This window comes from Falco punctatus, assembly GCF_963210335.1.
Source record: "Falco punctatus genome assembly, chromosome: 4".
Taxonomy (NCBI): Eukaryota; Metazoa; Chordata; class Aves; order Falconiformes; family Falconidae; genus Falco; species Falco punctatus.
Genome location: NC_137583.1, coordinates 44,816,964 through 44,838,981, shown reverse-complemented (window position 1 = coordinate 44,838,981; position 22,018 = coordinate 44,816,964). Strand labels below are relative to the sequence as shown.

General features: G+C 63.8%; 2 protein-coding genes across 10 annotated transcripts; both read left to right on the top strand.

The window, feature by feature from the left end:
• The first annotated feature begins 198 nt into the window (after positions 1-198).
• CILP2 (cartilage intermediate layer protein 2) lies at positions 199-8,924 on the top strand. Its single transcript, XM_080384004.1, has 9 exons — positions 199-307; positions 1,917-2,015; positions 2,377-2,649; positions 2,916-3,098; positions 3,483-3,641; positions 3,747-4,007; positions 4,145-4,253; positions 4,350-4,507; positions 4,608-8,924. Exons 1-9 carry the CDS (start codon positions 247-249, stop codon positions 6,998-7,000), a joined length of 3,696 nt encoding a protein of 1,231 aa, XP_080240130.1. The 5' UTR covers positions 199-246; the 3' UTR covers positions 7,001-8,924.
• Positions 8,925-14,510: 5,586 nt separating this feature from the next.
• CCDC194 (coiled-coil domain containing 194) lies at positions 14,511-19,559 on the top strand. Of its 9 annotated transcripts, none has more exons than XM_080385264.1 (8): positions 14,515-14,933; positions 15,080-15,143; positions 15,457-15,526; positions 15,600-16,858; positions 17,869-17,965; positions 18,172-18,304; positions 18,470-18,535; positions 18,735-19,559. In XM_080385264.1, exons 4-8 carry the CDS (start codon positions 16,514-16,516, stop codon positions 18,742-18,744), a joined length of 651 nt encoding a protein of 216 aa, XP_080241390.1. In that variant the 5' UTR covers positions 14,515-14,933; positions 15,080-15,143; positions 15,457-15,526; positions 15,600-16,513; the 3' UTR covers positions 18,745-19,559. The 9 variants fall into 9 exon arrangements, with proteins under 9 accessions (XP_080241384.1, XP_080241383.1, XP_080241382.1 ...); XM_080385263.1 differs by having other exon boundaries at positions 18,470-18,550; XM_080385261.1 differs by having other exon boundaries at positions 14,513-14,933; positions 17,869-18,304.
• Positions 19,560-22,018: the final 2,459 nt, after the last annotated feature.

Below are 22,018 nucleotides of genomic sequence, written 5' to 3'. Positions count from 1 at the left end.
TTGCAAAAACAAACCCTCAAGTTTCCCGGGCTGGAGCAGCGAGTGGCAGCGCGCGGCCGGCTTGCTGGGGAGGCCGCCTTCCCGCTTCCCTCTTGACACCGATCCAGCGCCGGCAGAGCCGACGGTCCTGAGTGCCAGGAGCCGATTGCTGCTGTCTGCCGGCGCAAGGGGGAAAGGCCTCATATATAGACCCACGGTGCCGCCGCGCTCGCAGTTGCCGGCCGCCCTGCCACGGCACAGGCAACCATGGGTGAGCTGGCACTGGCCCTCCTGGCTCTCGCCGCCCTGCATGGTGCCGGGGCAGCAGGTAAGGCCGGGACTGGCGGCTAACCACGGCGCAGGGACCTGTCAGTGCCGCTGGCCGGGGGCATCCCTGCCATCCCGGGGGCTGGCGGTGGTGATGCGGGGCAGGATGGGGCTGGGGCTGAGTGCTTGCCAGATGTGTGCCGGAGCCAGATGTGTGCCGGGGCCAGATGTGTGCCAGGATCAGAGGTGCGCCAGGTTTTTGACCACAGCTGGGGACAGTCCCTCCGGCATCTGCTGGCAGGAGGACACGTTGGCGAGCCTTGGGGCAGGTTTGCCCTCCCTGGGGCCATGTCACCGGAGGGATGGGGATGTGTCCTGCGCCACGTCCCCGCCAGCTCTGCCAGCTGCGGCGCTGGATGGCTGAGCACCTGCGGGAAGCCCCAACTGGCTTGACCACCACAAGCTGCTCTATGGGGCTTTTGCCCCCTGGTGCTGAGCCCCCCAGACCCGTGGGGGTCCCTGCAAGGTGCCAAGGGCAGCGACTGGGTGAGACTGAGCTGGGACTGTCCCTGGTCCAGGGACAGAATCCATCCACCTGCACAGTGCAGGCTGTGACGGGTCCCGCTGTCCCCCAGATCCCTGCCACCTGGGGAAGGGACAGGAGGTGGCAGGGTCAGGTCCCCGCTACCATGGGATTGCTGCTGGCGGAGGGATGGTGCCGCTGCATGGCCATTCGGAGCCCGTGGGGTCCCCACGGGTACTTTAGGGTGTGCCAGGCTGCACAGGGGTGTCTTGACTGCTTGGCCGCATCCTGCCCAGTGCCTGTGGGTGACAGGCACCAGGGGCCAGTTTTCTCCTCAGGGACCTGCTCCCCTCATCCGTCGTTTCCAGCTTGGCTGAAGCCCCCAGCCCAGCACCTGGGATCACCTGCACGAGGGGCAGGCGGGCAGCGCTGCCCTTGCAGACCCCACTCCCTGGGTTCAATCCTGGGATGTGGCTGGCTGGGCCCAGTGGGAGCTGGGGGGTCCACCCTCCAGCTGGGGCACGCAGCGAGCCCCCCTGGGCCAGCTGCTGCCGTGGTGGTGTCCCCGCTTGCTGGCTGTGGTTTTACAGCCCAGTTTCCTGCTGCCTCCCGCTTTGGCTGGTAGGGTTTGCTGTGGCGCCAGGTTCGTGCTGTCATCTTGGCGTGGTGGGTGTGTGCGTGGGCACCCTGGCTGGTCTCCCCATCCCACATCACCCCTGGGGATGATCTTGCCCCAGGGCAGCTGGGAGCTTGCGGGGAGCATTTCGTGGCAAGCAGCCCATGAACATGGCATGGGCCCCAGTGCAGCCGGACTCGCCACGCGGCACCAGCCTCAGCTGCCCTTTGATCCACCCCTGGCTGGCCAGGGGGCTGCAGCCTCTCCTTGTCCACCCGGGATGGTGACACCACCAGCCTAGCCCCATGGAGCTGGTAAATCCTGCCCAGAGCCCCTTGCCTGGAGCCCCTTGCCAGGGGGCAGGGTGCTGAGGGTGGCGAGTCCCCATCCCCACTGAGACCTGGTGTGTCCCAGCACTGGCTGCGCTTTGCTTCGGTGCCCACGGCTTGGCAAGGGACCATCTGGGCACCGCTGGGTGCCCTGGGGAGAGGGTGCCCTGGCACTGGGTGCTTTCACCGTGTCCTTCCCCAGAGCCCACAGAGAATGACTCGGAGCCGGGCAAGAGCGGCACGGCAGGGAAGCCCTGGAAAGCAGCCCCCAGCCTGGCAGACCTCGACCTGGACACAGCAGGTATGGCTGTCCCCGAGCCCCCGCCAGACACCGTGCCCTGGGGGACCTGCAGTCAGAGCCCCCCAGAGGGGCTGCATGGGGTAATACCCACCGTGCCAGCCTGGCAGTGCCACCTCCTCTGTGGCAGTGTCCCCACGGGACCCTTGCAGCAGGGATGCTGTGCCCACCCTGTGCTCCCCGGGGCTCCCACGCTGCATCCCCTGGCGTCTTCCATCCCCACACACTTTCATCCACCTGTCCCTTGCCCGTGCAGCCCTCGGCATCCCTGAGCTGTGCCCAGCCCTCGTGGCACCCTGGGATGCTTAGGGACAGGGTGGGGGGCTGCTCCCCTTCCGCTCACTCAGGGCTGGCTCTGTCCCAGGCAGAGGAGCTGAGTGGACATCGTGGTTCAACATCGACCACCCTGGGGGGGATGGGGACTACGAGAGCCTGGAGGCCATTCGCTTCTACTACCGCGGGCGCGTCTGCGAGCGGCCGGTGGCCATCCAGGCCCGCACCACCGAGTGGGAGCTGCCCGAGGAGGTGGGTGAGGTGGTGCATGTCAGCCCCAAGAAGGGTTTTCGGTGCATCAACAAGGAGCAGCCGCAGGGGAAGACCTGCTCCAACTACCACATCCGCTTCCTCTGCCCGCTGGGTGAGTGCCACCCCCCCGGACCCCGCTGGCATGTTGGGGGGGTCCATACCCATTGCTGTGCTCTCCTCTTGCTTTTCACGCCCCCTCCCGCTGTTGCATCCCACCGAGTGCTGCAGTGCTGCGGCTCCACCAGACCCCCCCAACTCCAGCAATCACCCCTTGGGTGCATGACGCTGGGCATCATCCCAGGGGCCAAGTGCACCCCCATGGATCTGGATGTGGGTGGTGGGCCCCCAGATAATGCCTCTACTCCCCACTCCCACCAGAGCATATCTACTGGTCGCACTGGTCCTCCTGGAGTCCCTGCTCACGCAGCGCCTGCGGCAGCAGCGGCACCCAGACCCGCACTCGCCGATGCGTCAATGCCCAGCTGGTGGCCACGCTGAAGGAGGTCAAGTGCAAGGGCAAAGCTGTGGAGCGCCGGCCGTGCAGCGCCGGCCCCTGCCCAGGTAGGGACCCCGGCACTACCAGCACCCACCTGCCCCCCAGCCGGTGCTTGCCACCTGAAGCCAGCCACCTCCATCTCCTCTTCTGCCCATGCCACTGGTGGCACGAGGGGTCCCAGGGGGCCGTTGGCGCACAGCAGCTGCCTCCCCATCGGTGCAGCCACCTCCTGGGCAAAGCTGCTGCTGCCTGCGCATCATCAGCTTAATTGCAACAACAGAGGCCGTGCTGGTAAAAACAGCTTGGCAGGGGTGAACCAGGGCTGGCTGGGCACAGGTGGCTTGGAGGGACCCTCCCTGGCTGGGGACCTCCCGTGTCCCTGTGTTATGGGACCACCCCGGGCTGGGGGGAACGTAGTGCCCGATGCCTGCCCGGCATCTCCCTGACAGAGCCAGCGTGGATGGAGTGGGGCACCTGGGGCCCCTGTTCTCACAGCTGTGGCAGCGCTGGGACACGTGTCCGGCGCCGGAGCTGCAAAAAAACCAAGAAGATGCCGTGCACCGGCCGCCCCACCGAGGTGCAGAAATGTCCCCCCTCGCCCTGCCCAGGTACCTGCTCTTGGGGACACAGGGACTCCCTCCCCGGTGCCCCCAACCCATGTGGCCCTGCTGCCGGCCACAGCCATGGGGTCTGAGCACCGTGCCACCCCGCAGCCTGCCCTGAGCACACACTGCAGGGCACCGTCGTCTCCACCACCGGCTTGGCACTGCCGGACGCCCACATCTACCTGGAGGGCCGCCTGCCGGTGCTGCTGGCCCGCAGCGATGCCCACGGGCACTTCACCGTGACGGGGCTGTGCGAGGGCACTGCCACCAACATCAGCATCCACCGCGAGGGCTTTGCCCCGGGACTGGCATCCGTCGTCTCCAACAGCTCTGGCATGGCAGTGGTGCATGTGAGGCTGCAGAGGCTGGGTAAGCATCGTGGCGTGAGGTGGGGGCTGCGCGGTGCACCCCTTGAGGGACCTCCCCAAAGGATGCACGGTGTGAGGGAGTGAACCAAGAGGGGGACTGCAGCTCGTTGTTTCCTTTGCCACCTTCCTCCCCTGCAGAGAAGCCCTACATGGTGCTGCACCCCAAGGCGAAGGTGCGGGTGGCCGGGCAGGAGGTGACCTTCTGCTGCAAAGCCTCGGGCACCCCGGTACCCAAGAAATATTACTGGTGAGCGGGGTCTGGGCAGCAGAAAGCTGGCATTGGGGATGGTGGGGAAAGGCAGACCCAGCTGTATCCCTGCTGAGCCCGTCCTCATCCCTGCAGGTACCACAACGGGACGCTGCTGGAGCGGAAGGTGTACCGCTACGGCAGCCGCCTGGTGCTGCGGGGGCTGGCACCAGAGCAGGCTGGCACCTACCACTGCAAAGCCAGCACCGAGGCAGGCGCCATCAAATCGGCGCCAGCACCACTCACCGTGCTGGGTGAGAATGGGATGGGCTTCCTTAGCCACACCGTCACCCTGGGATGGGGGGTGTGGTGGGGAGGGTCACCCTAACCCTCGGTCTGCCCCGTGTCCCCCAGCCCAGGGCCAGCAAAGCTGCAAGCCGGAGCCTGAGCCGAGCCTCGTGGAGCTGCCCAGCGAGTGCCCGCAGGATGCCACCGGCTCCCGCTACTACAATGTGGGGCGCTGCCCGCCTGCCCCGTGTGCCAGCAGCCTGGCCAAGCAGTCGGGGTGCGGGGCAGATGCGGGGCACTGCTGCGGGGTGCGAAGGATGGAGATGCGGGAGATCCCCTGCGCCGGCTCCCTGCTGCCCATCAAGGTGGTGGCTGAGTGCGGTTGTGGACCCTGTGCCCAGCCCCGCGTCCTGGTGCAGGGACGGGTGACAGCAGCTGACACTGGCGAGCCCTTGCGCTTTGGGCAGATCTTCCTGGGTGGGAAGAAGGTTGGTTTCACTGGCTACAAGGGTTCCTTCACCATCGAGGTGCCACCGGACACACAGCGCTTGGTGGCTCGCTTTGTAGACCAGCAGCAGAGGTTCGTGGATGCTGTCAAAGTCCTGCCCTTCAACCGCCGCGGTGGTGCTGTCTACCAGGAGGTCAAGATGCTGCGGAAGAAGGAGCCGGTAGATCTGGACAGCAGCCAGAGCAACGCCATCCCACTGGGGGAGGCAAGCGGCCGGGAGCCCGTTGGGGAGCTCATCCTCCCTGCTGGTGCCTTCCTCCGTCCCTCTGGGGAGGTCTTCAGGGGCACGGTCAAAGCCAGCGTCACCTTCCTGGACCCCAGGGACATGGCGACAGCCAGCACGGCCTCCAGCGACCTCAGCTTCGCCAACACTGAGGGAGAGATCATTCCTCTGCGGACCTACGGCATGTTCACCGTGGATTTTCGGGAAGGGGAGACAGGTGCGGTGCTGCAGACGGGGCCAGTGGAGGTGCGGATGGACGCGGGGCAGGTCTGGATGCCAGAACACCTGCAGAAGATGAAGTTGTGGTCCTTGAACCCCGAGACCGGCTTGTGGGAGGAGGAAGGTGTCCTCCGCCCGGCCGGGGGGAGCCGGGGCAAGAGGGAGGAGAGGACCTTCCTGGTGGGGAACCTGGAGATCCGGGAGCGGCGTCTCTTCAACCTGGACGTGCCGGAGGACCGTCGCTGCTTTGTCAAGGTCAGGGCTTACAGCAATGAGAAGTTCAACCCCTATGAGCAACTGGAAGGGGTGGTCATCAGCCTCATCAACCTGGAGCCCCAGCCCGGCTATCCTGCCAATCCCCGGGCATGGGGGCGCTTTGACAGCGTGGTGACAGGTCCCAACGGCGCCTGCCTGCCCGCTTTCTGCGACGGCCAGCGCCCCGATGCCTACTCAGCATACGTCACGGCCACGCTGGGCGGCGAGGAGCTGGAAGCTGTGGCCTCCAGCCCCAAGCTCAACCCCAATGCAGTTGGGGTATCCCAGCCCTACCTGGGCAAGCTGGGCTACCGCCGGTTGGACCACGATGACCCCAATTTGAAGAAGACAGCTTTCCAAATCAACGTGGCCAAGCCTGACCCCAACAACGTTGATGAGACCAATGGTCCCATCTACCCTTACCGCAGCCTCGAGGAGTGTGAGGAGGCTCCGGTCAGCGCCAACCACCTCCGCTTCTACCGCGTGGAGGTGGACAAGTACGAGTACAATGTGGTGCCCTTCAAGGAGAGCGACCTGACCTCCTGGACTGGCGACTACCTCTCGTGGTGGCCCAACCCTCAGGAGTTCAGGGCTTGTTTCATCAAGGTGCAGATCGAGGGGCCGCAGGAGTATATGGTGAGGTCCCGTAATGTGGGGGGCAGCCACCCCCGCACGCGGGGGCAGCTCTATGGGCTGCGTGACACCCGTAGCGTGCAGGACATGCTGCTGGAGAACACCTCAGGTGCCTGCGTGGAGTTCAAGTGCAGCGGGATGCTCTTCGACCAGAGCCTGGTGGATCGCACCTTGGTCTCCATCATCCCCCAAGGCAGCTGCCACCGCACAGCTGTCAACAGCCTCCTCCGGGAGTACCTGAACCGTCACCCACCCGTGGCAGAGAACAACCACACAGCCGCCTTCACCATGCTGGCACCGGTCGACCCGTTGGGTCACAACTATGGCATCTACACGGTGACGGACCAGAACCCGCGGCTGGCCAAGGAGATCGCCATCGGCCGCTGCTTTGATGGCACCTCTGATGGCTTCTCAAGGGAGATGAAGGCGGACGCGGGTACGGCTGTCACCTTCACCTGCCAGGAGCGGCCGGCAGGGCGGGAGAGCTTCTTCCAGCGGCTGCTGATGGCCCCAGCCGAGGCGCTGGCTGAGATCCGGCGGGAGATGGGGACCAGCGAGATGCGCCGGGCTCCCCCCGAGGTGATGGACTTTGCCTCCGGCGCTCGAGCCCCAGGCCCCACGGCCACCCGCCAGACCCCCAGCAGCCGGCGGAGGATGGGCCAGATCCGGGGGCAGCCATGAACACCGCGCCCCCCCTCTGTGCCCCCTCCCCGGCTCAGCTCTGCCCTCCCTTTCCCCGTCGCTTTTAACCGCACTCATTTATAACGACTAAGGGGGACACACACGGGACACGTGGAGTGGGACCCTCCTGCCGTGACCCCAGGGGACAGCAGGGCAGGGTACCACTGGGCTGTGGCGAGGGGGGCAACAGCAGGCAGCCCCCACCGGCCTCGCCAGCCCCCCCCCGGTGCTGCCCCTGCCCTTGCCCCCAGCCCTGTGTGGGGCAGCTCTTGGTGCTCAGCCCCGGGGACTGCAGTGCCGGTGATGCCGGCAGCAGAGCCACGGCCCCACGGGGGTTATTTAAATAAAAAAGAATAAAAGAGGGGGTGGAAGCAAATAGGGGAAGGGGCTGGGATGGGAAGGGGTCCCCACCCGGTGCTTTGCCCCGTGTCCAGCAACGGGGCACTCATGGCTGAGGGTGCCAGGAACGGGAGCACCCCCTGCACCCCTGCCCTGCATCCCACAAGGAAACGTGAGGTTTCTTTTGGGGAAAAACTGAAGGATGTGGATAAAATGCCCTCCCTGCGCGCTCTGCCCCGGAACGGTGCAGTGCCAGCTATCCGGCCGGGCGCGGGGGCTCCGTGGCATGCCTGGGATGCCAGGCTCCATCCCTGCCACCTTCACCCGAGCTCAGCCCAGAGCCTGGCTGGGCCTGATCCTGCACCCATCCTGCTACCACCAGCCAGGCTGTTTTCCCCTTGAGGAGCACTTTGCCCCAACTTTTATCCAGGAGAGAAAAAAAAAAAAGGTATTTCTTAAAGCCTCTCCCCAGCGCAGGGACACCCCCCCTAAGTCCTGCGGTGCGCCTGGGCCAGGGGAGCGAGCGAGAGGCGATGGCAGGATGCGCCCCCACAGCAACGGTGCTGGCACGCACCAAGGGCGCGTGCGGATTTGTACATTATTTATTATGAAATATATGGTTGTGTGTACACCCGCCTGGCTGCTGGGCTTCTCCGGGGGTGCCCAGACGCGTGTATGTGTGACCCCCCCCAACTCCTGCCCCATCGCCTCCCGCCCTGCACGGTAGCACCGTCCCAGCACCTCTGTTTGCCTTGGTCGTCGTTCAGCTGGTTGGCGGCAACACGGGGGGAACCACGCCAGCTCCCCGTGGCCAGGGGACGTGGCAGCTGCGGGGGGGCCCCATCCAGCCCCGTGACACCCTCCCGCCCCCCTCATGCCCCAGCACAGGGATGTAGCCAGCACAGGAGTTGGGCACCCAGTGGGTGACCCCAACCAGGGTGATGGGCAGGGGTCTCTCTGTCCATCTAATGACTGTCTGTCCCCTGACTCAGGGTGCTGGGTGGGTTTCTCAGGTGCACACACCCCCCATGCCCCCTCCCAGCCGTGGCTCCAGCGGATGCTGTAATGGAACAGGCTGCATTTATGGGGCCAGCCCCCCCCAGCTTCCGAGACAACGTTTCCCTTTTACAACACGGTTTGGCCGGGATGCGGCATTTTTTCACCCTGACACTGGATGTGGCCGCTCGCAAGATCAAAGGGGACAGGGGACACCCGGGGGGGCACTGGTGGGTGCCAAACCAGCGGCCAAATCCCAGCTTCTCTCCCCATCCCGCCTGGGTGGGAACCCACCGCAGCCAGACGCCGGCACATCAGGTGGGCGACGCCACAGCACGGCAGGGGAGGGGGCACCTGGGACGCGGAGACCCCATCACAGCAGGGCTCCCACCCCCACAAAACCTGGGTGCTGCCCGCTCCTGGGTGCTGCCTGTCCTTGGACGCTGCCTGTGCCTGGGTGCTGCCCGTTCTTGGGTGCTGCCCGCTCCTGGGTGCTGCCTGCTCCTGGGTGCTGCCTGTCCTTGTGTGCTGCCTGCTCCTGGGTGCTGCCTGTCCTTGTGTGCTGCCTGCTCCTGGGTGCTGCCTGTGCCTGGGTGCTGCCTGTCCTTGTGTGCTGCCCGCTCCTGGGTGCTGCCTGCTCCTGGGTGCTGCCTGTGCCTGGGTGCTGCCTGTTCTTGGGTGCTGCCCGCCCCTGGGTGCTGCCCGCTCCTGGGTGCTGCCTGTGCCTGGGTGCTGCCTGTTCTTGGGTGCTGCCCGCCCCTGGGTGCTGCCCGCTCCTGGGTGCTGCCTGTCCTTGTGTGCTGCCCGTCCTTGTGTGCTGCCCGCTCCTGGGTGCTGCCTGTCCTTGTGTGCTGCCTGCCCCTGGGTGCTGCCTGCCCCTGGGTGCTGGGTGCTGCCCCACCGGGAGCCACGTCCCTCGCCAGGGGGAGGCTGGTGGATGCTCCCCACCGGGCACCACTGTCGCCAGCACTGGGGCCAGGGCTGGGGGGGCCGGGGGAGTGCCAGCGGGCAAGATTGTTTTCCACCATCTGGTTGGCTTGGTCGGAGGCAGCTGCGCAGGCAGGGCAGATGGAAGCAGCTCCTGCAGCTCTGCTGCTATTTATGGCATCGGGAAGAAAAATGGGTGAAAAAAGACAAAAAGCAGCCATGCAAAGGGGCCAGTGGGACACCCCTGTTTGCAGCCCCTTCTGCTCACAGCTGCACCCTGCTCCACCTCGCTGGAGCATGCCCCAGCGCCGGCCAGGACCTCCAGCGTCATGCCATCGGTCCTGTGGGCTCTGGGAGCTGGGGGGCGACTGGTGCAGGGGAGAGCCAAGGGGGTGTCAGGGGCTCCCCCTAGTCCCAGGGACACGGAGAAGGAGCCAGGGGCACACACACAGCGATCTGCCTGGGTTGCGGGAGGCCCATGCTTGGGTGTCCAGCCCTGCCCCACATTCCCGAGGGCTGGAAACCCGCCCGGGGTCAGGGGCTGGGCTGGGGGCTGCAGCCAAAATCCTCCCGCTGCCCCCCTCCCCGGGTGTGGGACTCTCAGCTCGGGGGCTGAAGCCGCTGGCCCCATCCTGAGGGTCCCGCAGCCTCCAGCCCTGGGGACAAGGAGCCCCTCAGCCCCAGCCCTAGCCCCAAATGCCCCCCACAGTGGCCAGGGCCAGCCAGACCCACACCCCACCCCTGTGCTGCAGAGCATCATCAGGTACCAAAATAACCCCCCGGCCCCTCCTGGCTTCCAGGCAGCGCTGAGTGCAGTGCTGAGCCTCGCAGTCCAGCCCAGGGCTGATTACACGGCTGAGTGTCCAAGGCTGCCAGCTGGGACGCTTTTGTCTCTAATTCCCCTAATCATTAGCAGAAACCAGTGGCATGTGGTTCTGCGTGACCCACGGTGGCTACATGGAGGGTACCAGTGTGGGGAGCCCCGCCAGGACCCCACTCTGAACCTGCAGCCTGTAGGATGGAGAACCGAGAGGGGGTTTCAGCAACACATCAACTTTGGGGTCAAAAAAACCCCAAATCACTCTTTTTTTGCCTTCTCAGCCCCTTGGCAAGGGTGATGCTCCTGGCTCAGCTCACAACAGGCAGGTGGGTGGCTGGGACTGGGACGAGGACCTCCTTGGGTCCCCCCCAGCTTTGGGTGAGCGATGGGGTGTGGTGGGTCCCGGCTGTGGGTTTTTGGGGTGTGCAAGGTGCAGGTGCAATGCTGCCCCGCTTGCCCCAGCACTGGTGGGTCCATCCAGCTCTACTGATGCCTGGAGGGCAGAGACAGGGATGGGAACATCCCAGGAGAGCTCCTGGATGGCAGGACCATGGGATGCCAGCGAGGGGGCATGGCAAGAACCAGTCTCCGTGCGGGATGCATATCCCGTGGTGATGAGAAAGGCAGGTGGGGGGGCTGGGGGGGCCTGGATCAGCTGCTTCTTGTTACCCCCGGACCCCGGCCAAAAGGGAATAGCAAAGCAGGGAAGGGAAAAAGGAGCCTGGGAGCTGGCAGCTCCTGTCCCACACCACCAGCAATTAGGGATGGCCGGAGCCCAACGTAAATGAGCAGGATGGTGCATCGGCACGTCGTTTGGTGCTGCTGGGGCCCCTGCAGTGGGGATGGGGCTGCTATTTGCTTGGTCCCCCACCAACAGCATCCCCACATTGGGGTACACCCCCCAACAGCCCCATTGACCCCCCCAGGGCATGGGTGGTGGGAAGGGGGTGCTGCCACGCTGCACCCCATGAGCACGTCCTGGTGCTGGCCGGGAACAAAAGCTCTGAGCAGCAGCCGGGAGCTGGAAAGCACCTTGGGAAGCAGCTCCCTTTCTTTCTTCTTCTTCTTTTTTTTTTTTTTTTAAATAATGGAAAATATAATGACATTGCCTAAATTAAAATAATAAAAGAAAGCAGCTGAAAAGCCAACCCAAAATAGGAGAGAAACCCACGTTTCAGGCTGAAAGGGAACAGACGCAGGCAAGGGATGAAAGGGAAAAGCAGAGGCGCTGTGCGTGCCCAGGACCCTCCTTTCAGCCCCACAAAGGGGCTGGGGGAGCTGTGCTGCCCCACTACCTCCCCAGGGCTGAGCCATGGGGTGAGGGGCTGAGGGGGATGCAGAGCATCACCGCTGCACCAGCCCCTGCCCCTGGCAGCCTAAAATGGGTCCCCACACACCCTCTCCCTGCCAGCTTTGCTCCTTTGCACCATGCCCAGCACTGCTGCTTCAGGGGCCACATTCTGCCCAAGGCTCCAGTCTCAGCAGGTGCAGAGGCATCTCCTCCATCCCCTGCCCTGAACTGGAGCATCTCTTTGAACCCAAAACTAGAGCATCCCTGGGGACCCTAAACTGGAACATCCCCAGGCATCCAGAGCATCCCCAGGGACCCTGAACAGGAGCATCCCTGGGCATCCAGAGCATCCCTGGGCATCCAGCTGCAGGGGGATATGGGAGGTGCCAGGTCCCCGTCTCTGCTGTTATGGCAGGGCCAGGCCAGATCCAGCTGCCGAATTCCAGGCCGTCTGGCCAAGAGACACTGCTCCGCTCCCGGCACTCCCTCTGGACAACCTGCCGGAGGAGGGGAAAAAAGCCCTGGTCCTCAAACATGGACAAGCCAGAGGCGAGAGACCCCGACTCCTCCCAAAGTGGACGCACTGAGGGGTATCGCTGTTCCCTGGGAAAGCAGCCGTTGGAAGCCAGGATTTGGGGGAAAACTGGGAAGAGGGAGAGGGGCTGCTTGGAGCGTAACACTTTCTGAAGCAAGCCCAAGCCGGGACACCACTGGGATGGCCAAGCTCCACTGTGCTGGGGCGGCTTCGGGGCAGCCCTTGATGATGCACATTCCTCTCCCAGTTGCTTTTTAGATATATTTTTTAAGAGTTGCATCTCAATATCTCACTGTTCAAAGTGAGCTGGTTCTGGAAAAAACATCCATTCCCGTTTTTCAAGCTATTTTTGAAACCTTTGGCCTTCGTTCCTCTCCAGGCTCCAGACCATAAATAATAATAACAACATATTTAAAGGCTTTACGCTGACAGCTCACCGAATCTGCCAGACCCTTTTAATTTTCCAGATGTTGAAAATCTGACTCAAAAACTTGAAGTTTGGTAAATATTTTGTGTGTTTTCAATTTCACAGCCATTGCTTTTTCTATCACATGAAGCTGCAGAATAAAAATACTAAAACTGGAACAGCTATTTCTGGAGCTGGGGGGAGGAAAGGTGAGGCGGTGGCCGCTGCCTCCACGTGCCAGGATGCGGCTGGAGCATCCCTGGGGTTGGGTTGCCTGTGCCAGGGCTCTGTGCCTGGGGTCTTGGCTCCCCAGCACAGTCACAGTGGCAGGGACAGTGGCAGCAGCAGCTGGCTGTGGAAACATGGTGACAGCAGGACACCCCACACCCAGCCACCTTAGCACCCCTCCAGCTCCAGCCTGGCCGGGGTTGCTCCCAGTAGGCATTGCCTTGGCTGGATTCGGATTTATTTAGGTGATGAGCTCTGGTGTGAGGCACAGTGACATCCCTGGCTGCAGAGTGCCACCCCAGTCCTGCATCCCACACTCTGCATTCCATATCCCATATCCTATATCCCCATATCCTACATCCCATAGCCCCATATCCTGCATCCCACAGCCCATATCTGGCATCCCATAGCCCATATCCTGCATTCCACATCCCAGATCCTATATTCTGCATCCCGTATCCCATATCGTGCACGCCATATCCTGCATCCCACATCCCATATGCTGCACCCTGTACCTCACATCCTACAGTCCACACACTATATCATGTATCCCATACCCAAATATCACATCCACATCCCATGCCGTGCCCCCCATCTCCTCCCAGTCCCACACAGTGGCAGGGAGATGACCTGGGAAGACGCTTTTCCCCATCCCCCCAAGTGCTTCGGGGTCCTTCAGGGCCATGATGGACCAGCCAGTGCTGCCTTTGCTTGGGGGCTGTTTCCCTGCTGAGAAATGACAGCAGGAAAAGCATTAAAAAAACCAGGATTTTAGCATAACTCCTGGAAAAAAAGCGTTTCAAATTTCTCCCCAACAGAAGGAGAGCAGGCGCTGGCTCAGCCCCGCTCCCGGCCTCCCAAAAACCAGCCCATGCGGTGGCTGGACTGCGATGCTGCTCCCCAAGGATGGGAGTGGAGGGCTCGCCGCCCTTCCCCACCCTTTAACCCTCCTCCTCCCCACCTCGCCAGCTCTTCTCCCCCCAAAAAACCCTCCTGAACAGCAGCCGAGGAGTGTTCTGGATGGGGAAGTCCTGTGAAAGCCTGGACTGACGTGGTCATCACGGGACCAAGCGCTCGCCAGAAGCCAGGGCGGGATCCTGGCGCTGGCAGAGCCCCCGTGCCCAGCCAGAGCTGGGGCAGCCACGCTGGGCTGGGGGGAGGCTGTGCTGTGGGTTGGCAGGCTGGTACCACCCCCCCCAGTAACCCCACACCCTGGGTGCCCCGCACCCCAGGTACCCCATCACCTGGCTGCCCCACACCCCCATACCCAAGGTAGCCCTGAGCCCAGGCACCCCAAACCCCAGTTAGCTTATACCCCAGGTACCCCATAGCCTGGGTACCCCATACCCCCATTTCTTCATACCCCCAGTACCCTGTACCCCGAATTCTCCATAACCTGAGTACCCTGTTTCCCTAATTCTCCATATCCCCAGTACCACATACTCCTGATTCTCCATACCTCCAGTGGCCCGTACCCATAATTCTCCATACCCCAAGTACCCTGTATTTCTAATTCTCTGTACCCCCAGTACCTCATGCCCCCAGTACCACATACCCCTAATTCTCCATACCCCCAGTACCCCATACCCTAAGTACACTGTACCCCTAATTCTCCATCCCCTGAGTACCCTGCATCCCTAATTCTCCATACCGCAGGCAGCCCGTGCTCCAGATACCCCCCTCATTTATCCCCCCTCCTCCAGCCCACCCACCCCCCCCCCCGCCCCTATTACCCCTCACCCTGGGGGATGCTCTGCCTTGTGTCCCCCCCCACTGTGGGCACTGGCCCCACTGGCAGCCCCATGGGGCTGCATGTGCACCTGCAGCCCACCAGCTCTGCCCCCCACAGCCTGGGACACAGGGCTGAGATCACCCCCTGCAGTGGGGGGGGGTCCCCTGCAGCATCTGCCCAAGCCCTGCCGGTATCAGCCCCAGCGTAGGCAGGGACACAGCCCCAGTCCCAGCAGGGACCCTGACAGCTGAGTGGCTGCTCGACTCCCTGAACACTCCGGACGCAATGAACCACATGATTTCCTGGAAAGTCCCTCTCTGAGAAACGAAACTGGTCGATTTTGGGGCAAACATTAAACTTCCTGCCAGCACCGTGTGTTTTTGCCTGGGCAGGGCATCACAGGCAGGATGGTGGGCTGCAGTCCGTGCCGGCTGCTCCCAAAAAAGATGTCTTGGAAGAGGTATAGCGCCCTGGCCTTTGGGGTAGCTGTCTTGGTGCTGTCGGCAGTCCTCACCTTCTTGTTCTGCCAGCAAGTCGTGGGTTCCGTGGTGGCAATGAACTGCTCGGTGGGGCTGGCACAGCTGGAAGAGGCACTGGCCAGCACCAACCAGTCCCTCACCGAAGCCCGCGGGCAGAGGGATGCCTGCAGGAAGAGGCTGGTAAGTGCTGAGGTCCTGCTGGTGGGTGGAGGGCCAGGATCATGCAGGGAAACCTGCAGCCCCTCGGCCTAAATTGGATGTGCTTGGATGGTGTGGGGGAGTGCCCGAGCGGGAGCCTCCAGCCGCTTTCCTCTGCCCCTGCTCAGGGTATGCTGGAGGGGAAATCCTTGGAGCTGGAGCAGGCACTCGCCAATATAACCCAGCTGCAAGGTGAGTCCCGGGTGGGAGGGGTGCAAGGGAGTGTGGGCACGGGCAACAGCCCCTGGGCTACCCTGGTCTCTGTCCCCTGGGTCACCCTGGTCCCTGTCCCCTGGGACACCCTGATCCCTGTCCTTTGAGGACATCTTGATCCCCAGTCCCCCGGGACACCCTGCTCCCCATCCCCTGAGACACCCTGACCCCTGTCCTTTGAGGGCATCTTGATCCCCAGTCCCCTGGGACACCCTGATTTCTGTCCCCTGGGGACATCTTGATCCCCATCCCCGGAACACCCTGATCCCCACCTGCCATCACCTCCCTGCAGAGGAGAACAAGGCGCTCAAGACAGAGGTGGCCCAGCAGCAGAGGCAGCTGCAGGACCTGCAGAGCAGCAGGTGAGCCCCCCACTCCCCCGTGCCATCCCCAGCCCTGTGTTCTGTCACCGACTCCCCCTGTGTCCCTCCCTAGGGACAAGCTCCAGCTGCAGAACCAGCTCCTGCAGAACCACCTGCAGGACATGAAGAGACAGCACTCAGGTGGGAACAGGCTCTCGGCCGTGTCCCTCAGCCTCCTGGCTCTCCTCCTCCCCGGGATGCTCCTCCTGTGAGCCCACAGCAGCAGGAACATGGGTCCCAATGATTCCCCATCCCCTGATGTGGGGTGAGGAGGGACTGTCCTCATCCAGCCCAGTGGTCTGGGGGTGGCAGCGGGCACAGTGCCCACTGCAGGAGCCCACTGCCCACTCAGCCCTGCCTCCTGCTCACCCCTGCCCTGGGACTGCCTCTGGCCACTGGCCATACTTCCCTGCACTCTCTAGTAGCCAAATCCACCCAGTTCACCATGGGGCATTCCAGGGAGGTGATTTCCCTCCAGGCACCAGGGGCTGTGGCCAGGACAAGGGAGAGGACAGGCCGGGGCTGGAGGGGACAGAGACATGGCAGGGCTGCCCTGAGGCCTCTCCATAGTTAAGTGATTTTTAACAGATTTGTAATAAAACCTTATGGAAAAACCAGCATTTTGTTGCTCCAGCACTTCTTGGGGACCTGGAACCCTGACCCTGTTGCACAGCAGGGGCAAGGGGGTGCTGCAGAAACCCCCCAGGCAGACAGCAGCCTCAGCATCCCTGACACCCACTGGACCCCAACTGCATCCCCGCTTCTCCCTGCAGCTGTCACCCATGGTCAGGCACAGGGACAGAGCACCCTCCCACCTCCAGCACAAACAGATCTATTCTGGGCTGTGACCTGTGAGAAACCGCAGCCCAAAGCGGTGTTTGGTGAGAAAAAACCCACAGGCGGCAATTACAGCAACCCAGGGAGTGACCTGACCCAGGGACACTGGCACATCCCGGGTAGGCACCGCTGGAGCGGGCGAGCAGCCTCATGTCCCCCTCCGGTATGGACCCCGCCGTGCCCAAAGCCACCCTGAAGGTGCTGGGGCTGTGTGCGATGCTGCTGGTGCTGGTGGCGGCGGTGACGGTGGCGGTGGCGGTGATGGTGTGGCGTTCAGAGGCAGTGGGGAAGCTGCGGGGCTGCCGGGAACAGGCGGCCAACGAGAGCCGGGAGCTGGGGAACCGCGTGGCCGAGCTGGAGCAGGAGCGAGCCCGGCTGCAGCGGGCAGCGGCGGCGGGCGCACAGGCAGAGGATGCTCTGCGGCAGGAGCTCGCCCAGGCCCGCGGTGATGGCAAGAAGCTCAATGCCAGCCTGGCATCCTGCTGGGAGCGGGCGGTAGGTGCTGGCGGGGATGGGGACAAGGGGGGGACCTCGGCCATATGGCTGCTTGCACGGGGTGAGCAATGCTGGAGCGGAGAGGGGGGTTCCTGGGGGAGCTCAGTAGCCAAGTCCAAGAGTGATGCCTCATCCCTGGAGGATTTCAACCAGGCTTGTGGAAAGCCTCGGCACTGATGGGAAGGATGCTGCAAGACACGCAAGCCCTGGAGAGCAAAGGCTGGCTGGAACGATGAGCCGGGATGAGGGGGAGGCAGCCCCAGGGGGGTATGGCCACCTTCCTGTATGGGACACCCCGAGAGGGGAGCCCCGGCTGCTCCTGGACCCTTGGCACTGCCCTGCTCCTGCTGACCCCCAGCTTGGGTGCCCTTGCCCGGCCTGGGGCAGCTATTCTTAGCTGTGACCAAGCTGCTCCACGCACATATAATTACCCCATCCCAAAGCAGCAGCGGAGGCTGGAGCTGATGCGGAGCTGCCGTTTCTCCTCCCAGGTATTTTTAGCTGTGGCCCCGGCTGGGAAAGGGCCTGGCCTCAGCGCTGCGGCCACAGCCCGGAGGAAGAGCCGGGTCCCACCGCCCCTCTGGGTTCATCCGGCCAAACAATGGCCCAGAGAGGCTGGAAAAGTGCTCCAGCTTCCCAGGGCTGGCGCCGGGAGTGGGACTGGGTTGTTGCCTCTCAGGGACACGGCTGGGAGGAGCCCCGTCCCCTCCCAGGCACCAGGGATGCCACCCACTGGGTGCTTGGGTGGCCAGGGACTCCTGCAACATCCCTCGTGCACCAGCATCCTCACCAAGCTCAGGTTGAGCCATCCTTCCAGGGAAGCGTGATTTTTCCCAAATCCATGTCTCTACCTCTTTGAGAAATGTGACGGGGGAACCTAAGGCCACCAGGGAGCGTGGGGACAGCATGGGGACTTGGGGCAGTGGTGAGGAGGGGCTCCAGCAGCAGATGAAGAGATGGGAGGGCACTGCCCACCTCTGTCCCCATGCTGCCATGTCCCCTCTCCCCAGGCCAGGCTGGAGGCCAATGTGACAGTGCTGGGGGACAAGGTGCTGGCCCTGCGGCGCGAGCAGGCTGAGCTGGCCCGTGACAAGGCAGCTCTGCAAGGTGAGCTCCATGCCCCCACAGCAGCAGCGTGGGGCGCAGGTCTCCGTCCCCATTCCCCCCCATGCAAGGAGCCCCGTGGCATCCCCCCAGCCACGTGCCCTTTGGGGACAATGTCCAGCAGGGCAGGCTCGGGTTTGGGGTGTGGGGGGTTGGGGTGTCAGGGGTTGGGGTGTACGTGTGACTCCGCTGTCCCCTTCATCCTGCAGAGGAGCTGGCGCAGGGCAAGGCGCAGGTGCGGGGGCTGCGGCAGCAGCTGGAGGAGGCAGCAGAGCAGCAGCGAGCGCTGCAGGCACGTGGGGAGCAGTGCGAGGCCCGGCAGAGAGAGCTTGAAGCCACCCTGTAAGGTCCTTGTCCCCTGCCACAGGCTGGGCACTCCAGAACATCTACGCCCCCAACCCAGCCCAGCCCCTCCATCACCCTGCCCTGGCCCTCCCTCCCCACGAAGACCCTCCATCGTCCCCCCAGGCAGAGACACCCCCTCACACGTCTCCGCTCTACCCGCAGACGGGACTACGCGGCTGAGGTCGACGTGCTGCGGCGGCGGATGAGGGACCGAGCAACTGGGCGCAGGTGCCCCCCGTCCCGGTACTTTCTGTGGGTGCACAGCTAGGGGAGGGGCCCGGCCTGGGGAGGGGGCTTCACCAGCGTCACCAGTTTGAGTGCTCATGGGCACGCTTGCCGGCATGTGCCATTGTCACCGGTGTCCCCAGGGGAGCAGGACCCGGGGGGCTGTGGAGGGATTCACTCCCTGCATTCCCCTCTTTTGCAGGAAAGGCTGAAGCCCCGCAGCCCCCCGCCCCCGGAGGCTGGGGCCGGGCCCCCCCCGCCCCGCTGAGCCCATCATTCCCAGTCCCACAGCGCCCCTTAGCACTGGGACCCAGCAGCGGCTCAGCCCGGCCGCGTCCGACCGGAGCCAGCGCGTCCAGGCGAAGGATGCTGGTGGGCACCGCGTGTCCCGATCCCACCGCGTGTCCCGACCCTGCCGTCTTGCCATGATGCTGCCCTGTGTCCCAATCCTGTCGTGCTTCCCGATCCGGCTGTGTGTCCCGATCCTGTTGTCGTGATGCTGCCTTATGTTCTGATCCCGCCGTGTGTCCCGATCCTGACATCTTGTCATGATGCTGCCCTGTGTCCTGATCCTGCCAATCCCACTGTGTGTCTCGATCCCACTATGTGTCCTGATTCTGCCATCTTGTCGTGATGCTGCCATGTCCCGATCCTGCTGTATATCCTAATCCTGCCCTGTGTCCCAATCCCACTGTGTGTCCTAATCCTGCCTTCTTGTCGTGACGCTGCCCTGTGTCCTGATCCTGCTGTCCCGATGCCAGTGCCGCAGCTGGGCCGGAGCAGTCAGCCATCCAGCTTGTGGGCAGTGTTAGCTCAGCCAGGGAACGGTTTCCCCACCGGCTGCTTGGGGCTGCTGTAACCAGCTCCAGGGTTTAGTGCCATGTTCCCGGTGCACTCCAGAAACTGGGATGACTGGGCAGGCACTTGGGCAATAAAGGCTGCTCTGCGCACTGGGTCGTCCCTCTGTCCGCCCTGAGCCCAGCTGTCCCCTCGAGCCCAGCTGTGCACCCCCAATTCCAGCTATCCCCCCAAGCCCAGCTCTCCCCCGAGCCTAGATGTGTCCCCCCCCAGTCTAGCTGTCCCCCCACGCCCAGCCATGTCCCTGATCCAAGCCATGTCCCCCCGGAGCTCAGCCATGCCCCCCCTGCAAGCTGAGCCCAGCCATCCCCCAAGCCCAGCCATGTCCCTGATCCCAGCCATGTCCCTGCCCAGCCATGTCCCTGATCCCATCCATGTCCCTGATCCCAGCCATGTCCCCCCCCAGCCATCCCCCAAGCCCAGCCATGTCCTTGATCCCAGCCATGTCCCCCCCCAGCCATCCTCCAAGCCCAGCCATGTCCTTGATCCCAGCCATGTCCCCCCCCAGCCATCCTCCAAGCCCAGCCATGTCCTTGATCCCAGCCATGTCCCCCCCCAGCCATCCCCCAAGCCCAGCCATGTCCCTAATCCCAGCCATGTCCCCCCCCAGCCATCCTCCAAGCCCAGCCATGTCCTTGATCCCAGCCATGTCCCCCCCCAGCCATCCCCCAAGCCCAGCCATGTCCCTGATCCCAGCCATGCCTGCCTGAGCTTAGCCATGTCCCCCCTGAGCCCAGCCATCCACCTGAGCTGAGCCCAGCCATGTCCCCCCTGATCCCAGTGATGGCCCCCAAGCCCAGCCATCCCCCTGAGCCCAGTCATGTCCCCCCCCAGTCCCAGCCATGCCCCCCAAGCCCAGCTGTCCCCTCGAGCCAAGCCCAGCCATCCCCACAGCCCCGCTTGGGCATCACACACACCCTAGGGCTTTAACCAGGCTCTGCCACCGCGATGGCCAGTGGCTGCCAGGGCAGGACCCGGCTCTGCCAGGGACCCCAAAGACACCCTGGGGGGCCTGGCCGGGGATGAGGGGCCGAGCTGAGGATGGGGGGACAGGGATCAGCAGATGCTGCTGTTCTGCAGGCGCTTCCCAGCATCTTTGATCCGCTTTGAAGAAAGTTTCCAGGAAAGTTGCAGATTTTCCTGCTGTCACTGCTGCAATATCCTGTGCAGAGGGCAGGCAGGCTGCTCACAGGCATCCGGCCTCCTCCTGCCTGCACCCCTCATGGGGGATCGCACCCCATGCCCCCCACTGCCCCCCAGCTTGGGAGGGGGCAGGGAGGGTGCTGGCAGGCAGCTTTCCAGGTTGAAGTGTCTCTGCAAGGAGGTCTCCACCCAGGCCGGGGCTCCTCGGGCTGTGGAGCCTGTTGTGGGGGGACCAGCCCCATTCCTGCACCCCAGACCTGGTGGTCCCAGAGCAGAGACCCCAGCCCTGCAGCAGTTTGGGATGGGGAGGGCAACAAGGCACAGCCGTTCCCATGGCCCGACCTCAACGCAACATGAGCCCTTGGCATAGGAAGGATTAATTATAGGAGGGGGTGCTAACTGGAAAATGGGACAGAGGGTGGGTCTGCAGCACCGTGGGGGGCAGTTGCCCCATCAGGATTCCTGCTGACCCCAGGAGGCTGTGAGGAGCCCTTGGGTGGATTGCTGGCGGGAGCATCCAACTGGCAAAGCCACCAGCACACCAGGGTCCCAGGGCCAGCGCCAGGGGTCCAGCGGAGCCCCGGCAGCATCCCTGGTGGGGCCAGGGGTGACTCACTGTTATTTGCAGCTCAGGAAGGAAACAGCAGTAGCTGAGAATGGATTCGGGACCGACACCATCCCGGCTATCACAGACACTTCCCGGTCTCCAGGGACCGCGACGCAGCCAGAAGGCAGGAAACAGCGAGAGGCTCGGGGTCAGTGCCTGGTGCAGCCTCACGCCTCGGCCCCCCCAGCCAGCCCCCCCCAGCCCAGGCTGGGTATCCTGCAGAGCTGGGGGGGGTCCTGGGCATAGCCAGCCCCTCCACTGCAGCCCAGGGCTCCTGAGGGATGGGGACAGGGTGGTAATGGCCGTGGCCAGGATCTGAGCACGGTCCAGCTCAGCCCAGCCCTGGTTTGCGGTCACTGGTGCTGAGGGTCCGACAGGCAGCATCCCCCCTCCCTCCAGTCCCCGCCACAGTGCTGCCTGCACCCAATGAGACCCCTTTTCCTTGCACTGAGGAGCCCCCTCCGTGTCCCCAGCCTGTCCCCAAACCAGCCCTCACCCCCACCCCTCACCCCTCAGCCCAGTGTGGTGCAAAGGGGACCCCAGACCTGGAGTGCGATGGGGGAGATGGCTGCTAACCCATGGTTCTGGGCCACCGTGGCAGCAATGCTGGCATGTGTGGCCATCCCTGCACGGGGCTGGGGCCACTGCACTCCTTGTGCTCAGTCAGGGCTTCCTCAGCAGCCGGGGGACCCAGCCATGCTGCAGATGGGCACAGAAAGGTCTGGATTTGCCCCTTGCTCCCCTCCACCAGCTGCTCCTTGCCCAGCAGAGATGTTCCCAGCAAGGCACAGAGACCAGGATCAGCTCCCCAGGCCCCACGGCAGGATGGTGGCTCTGCAGAGTGACAGCACCCATGGGTACAACAGCTGCAGGTTCCT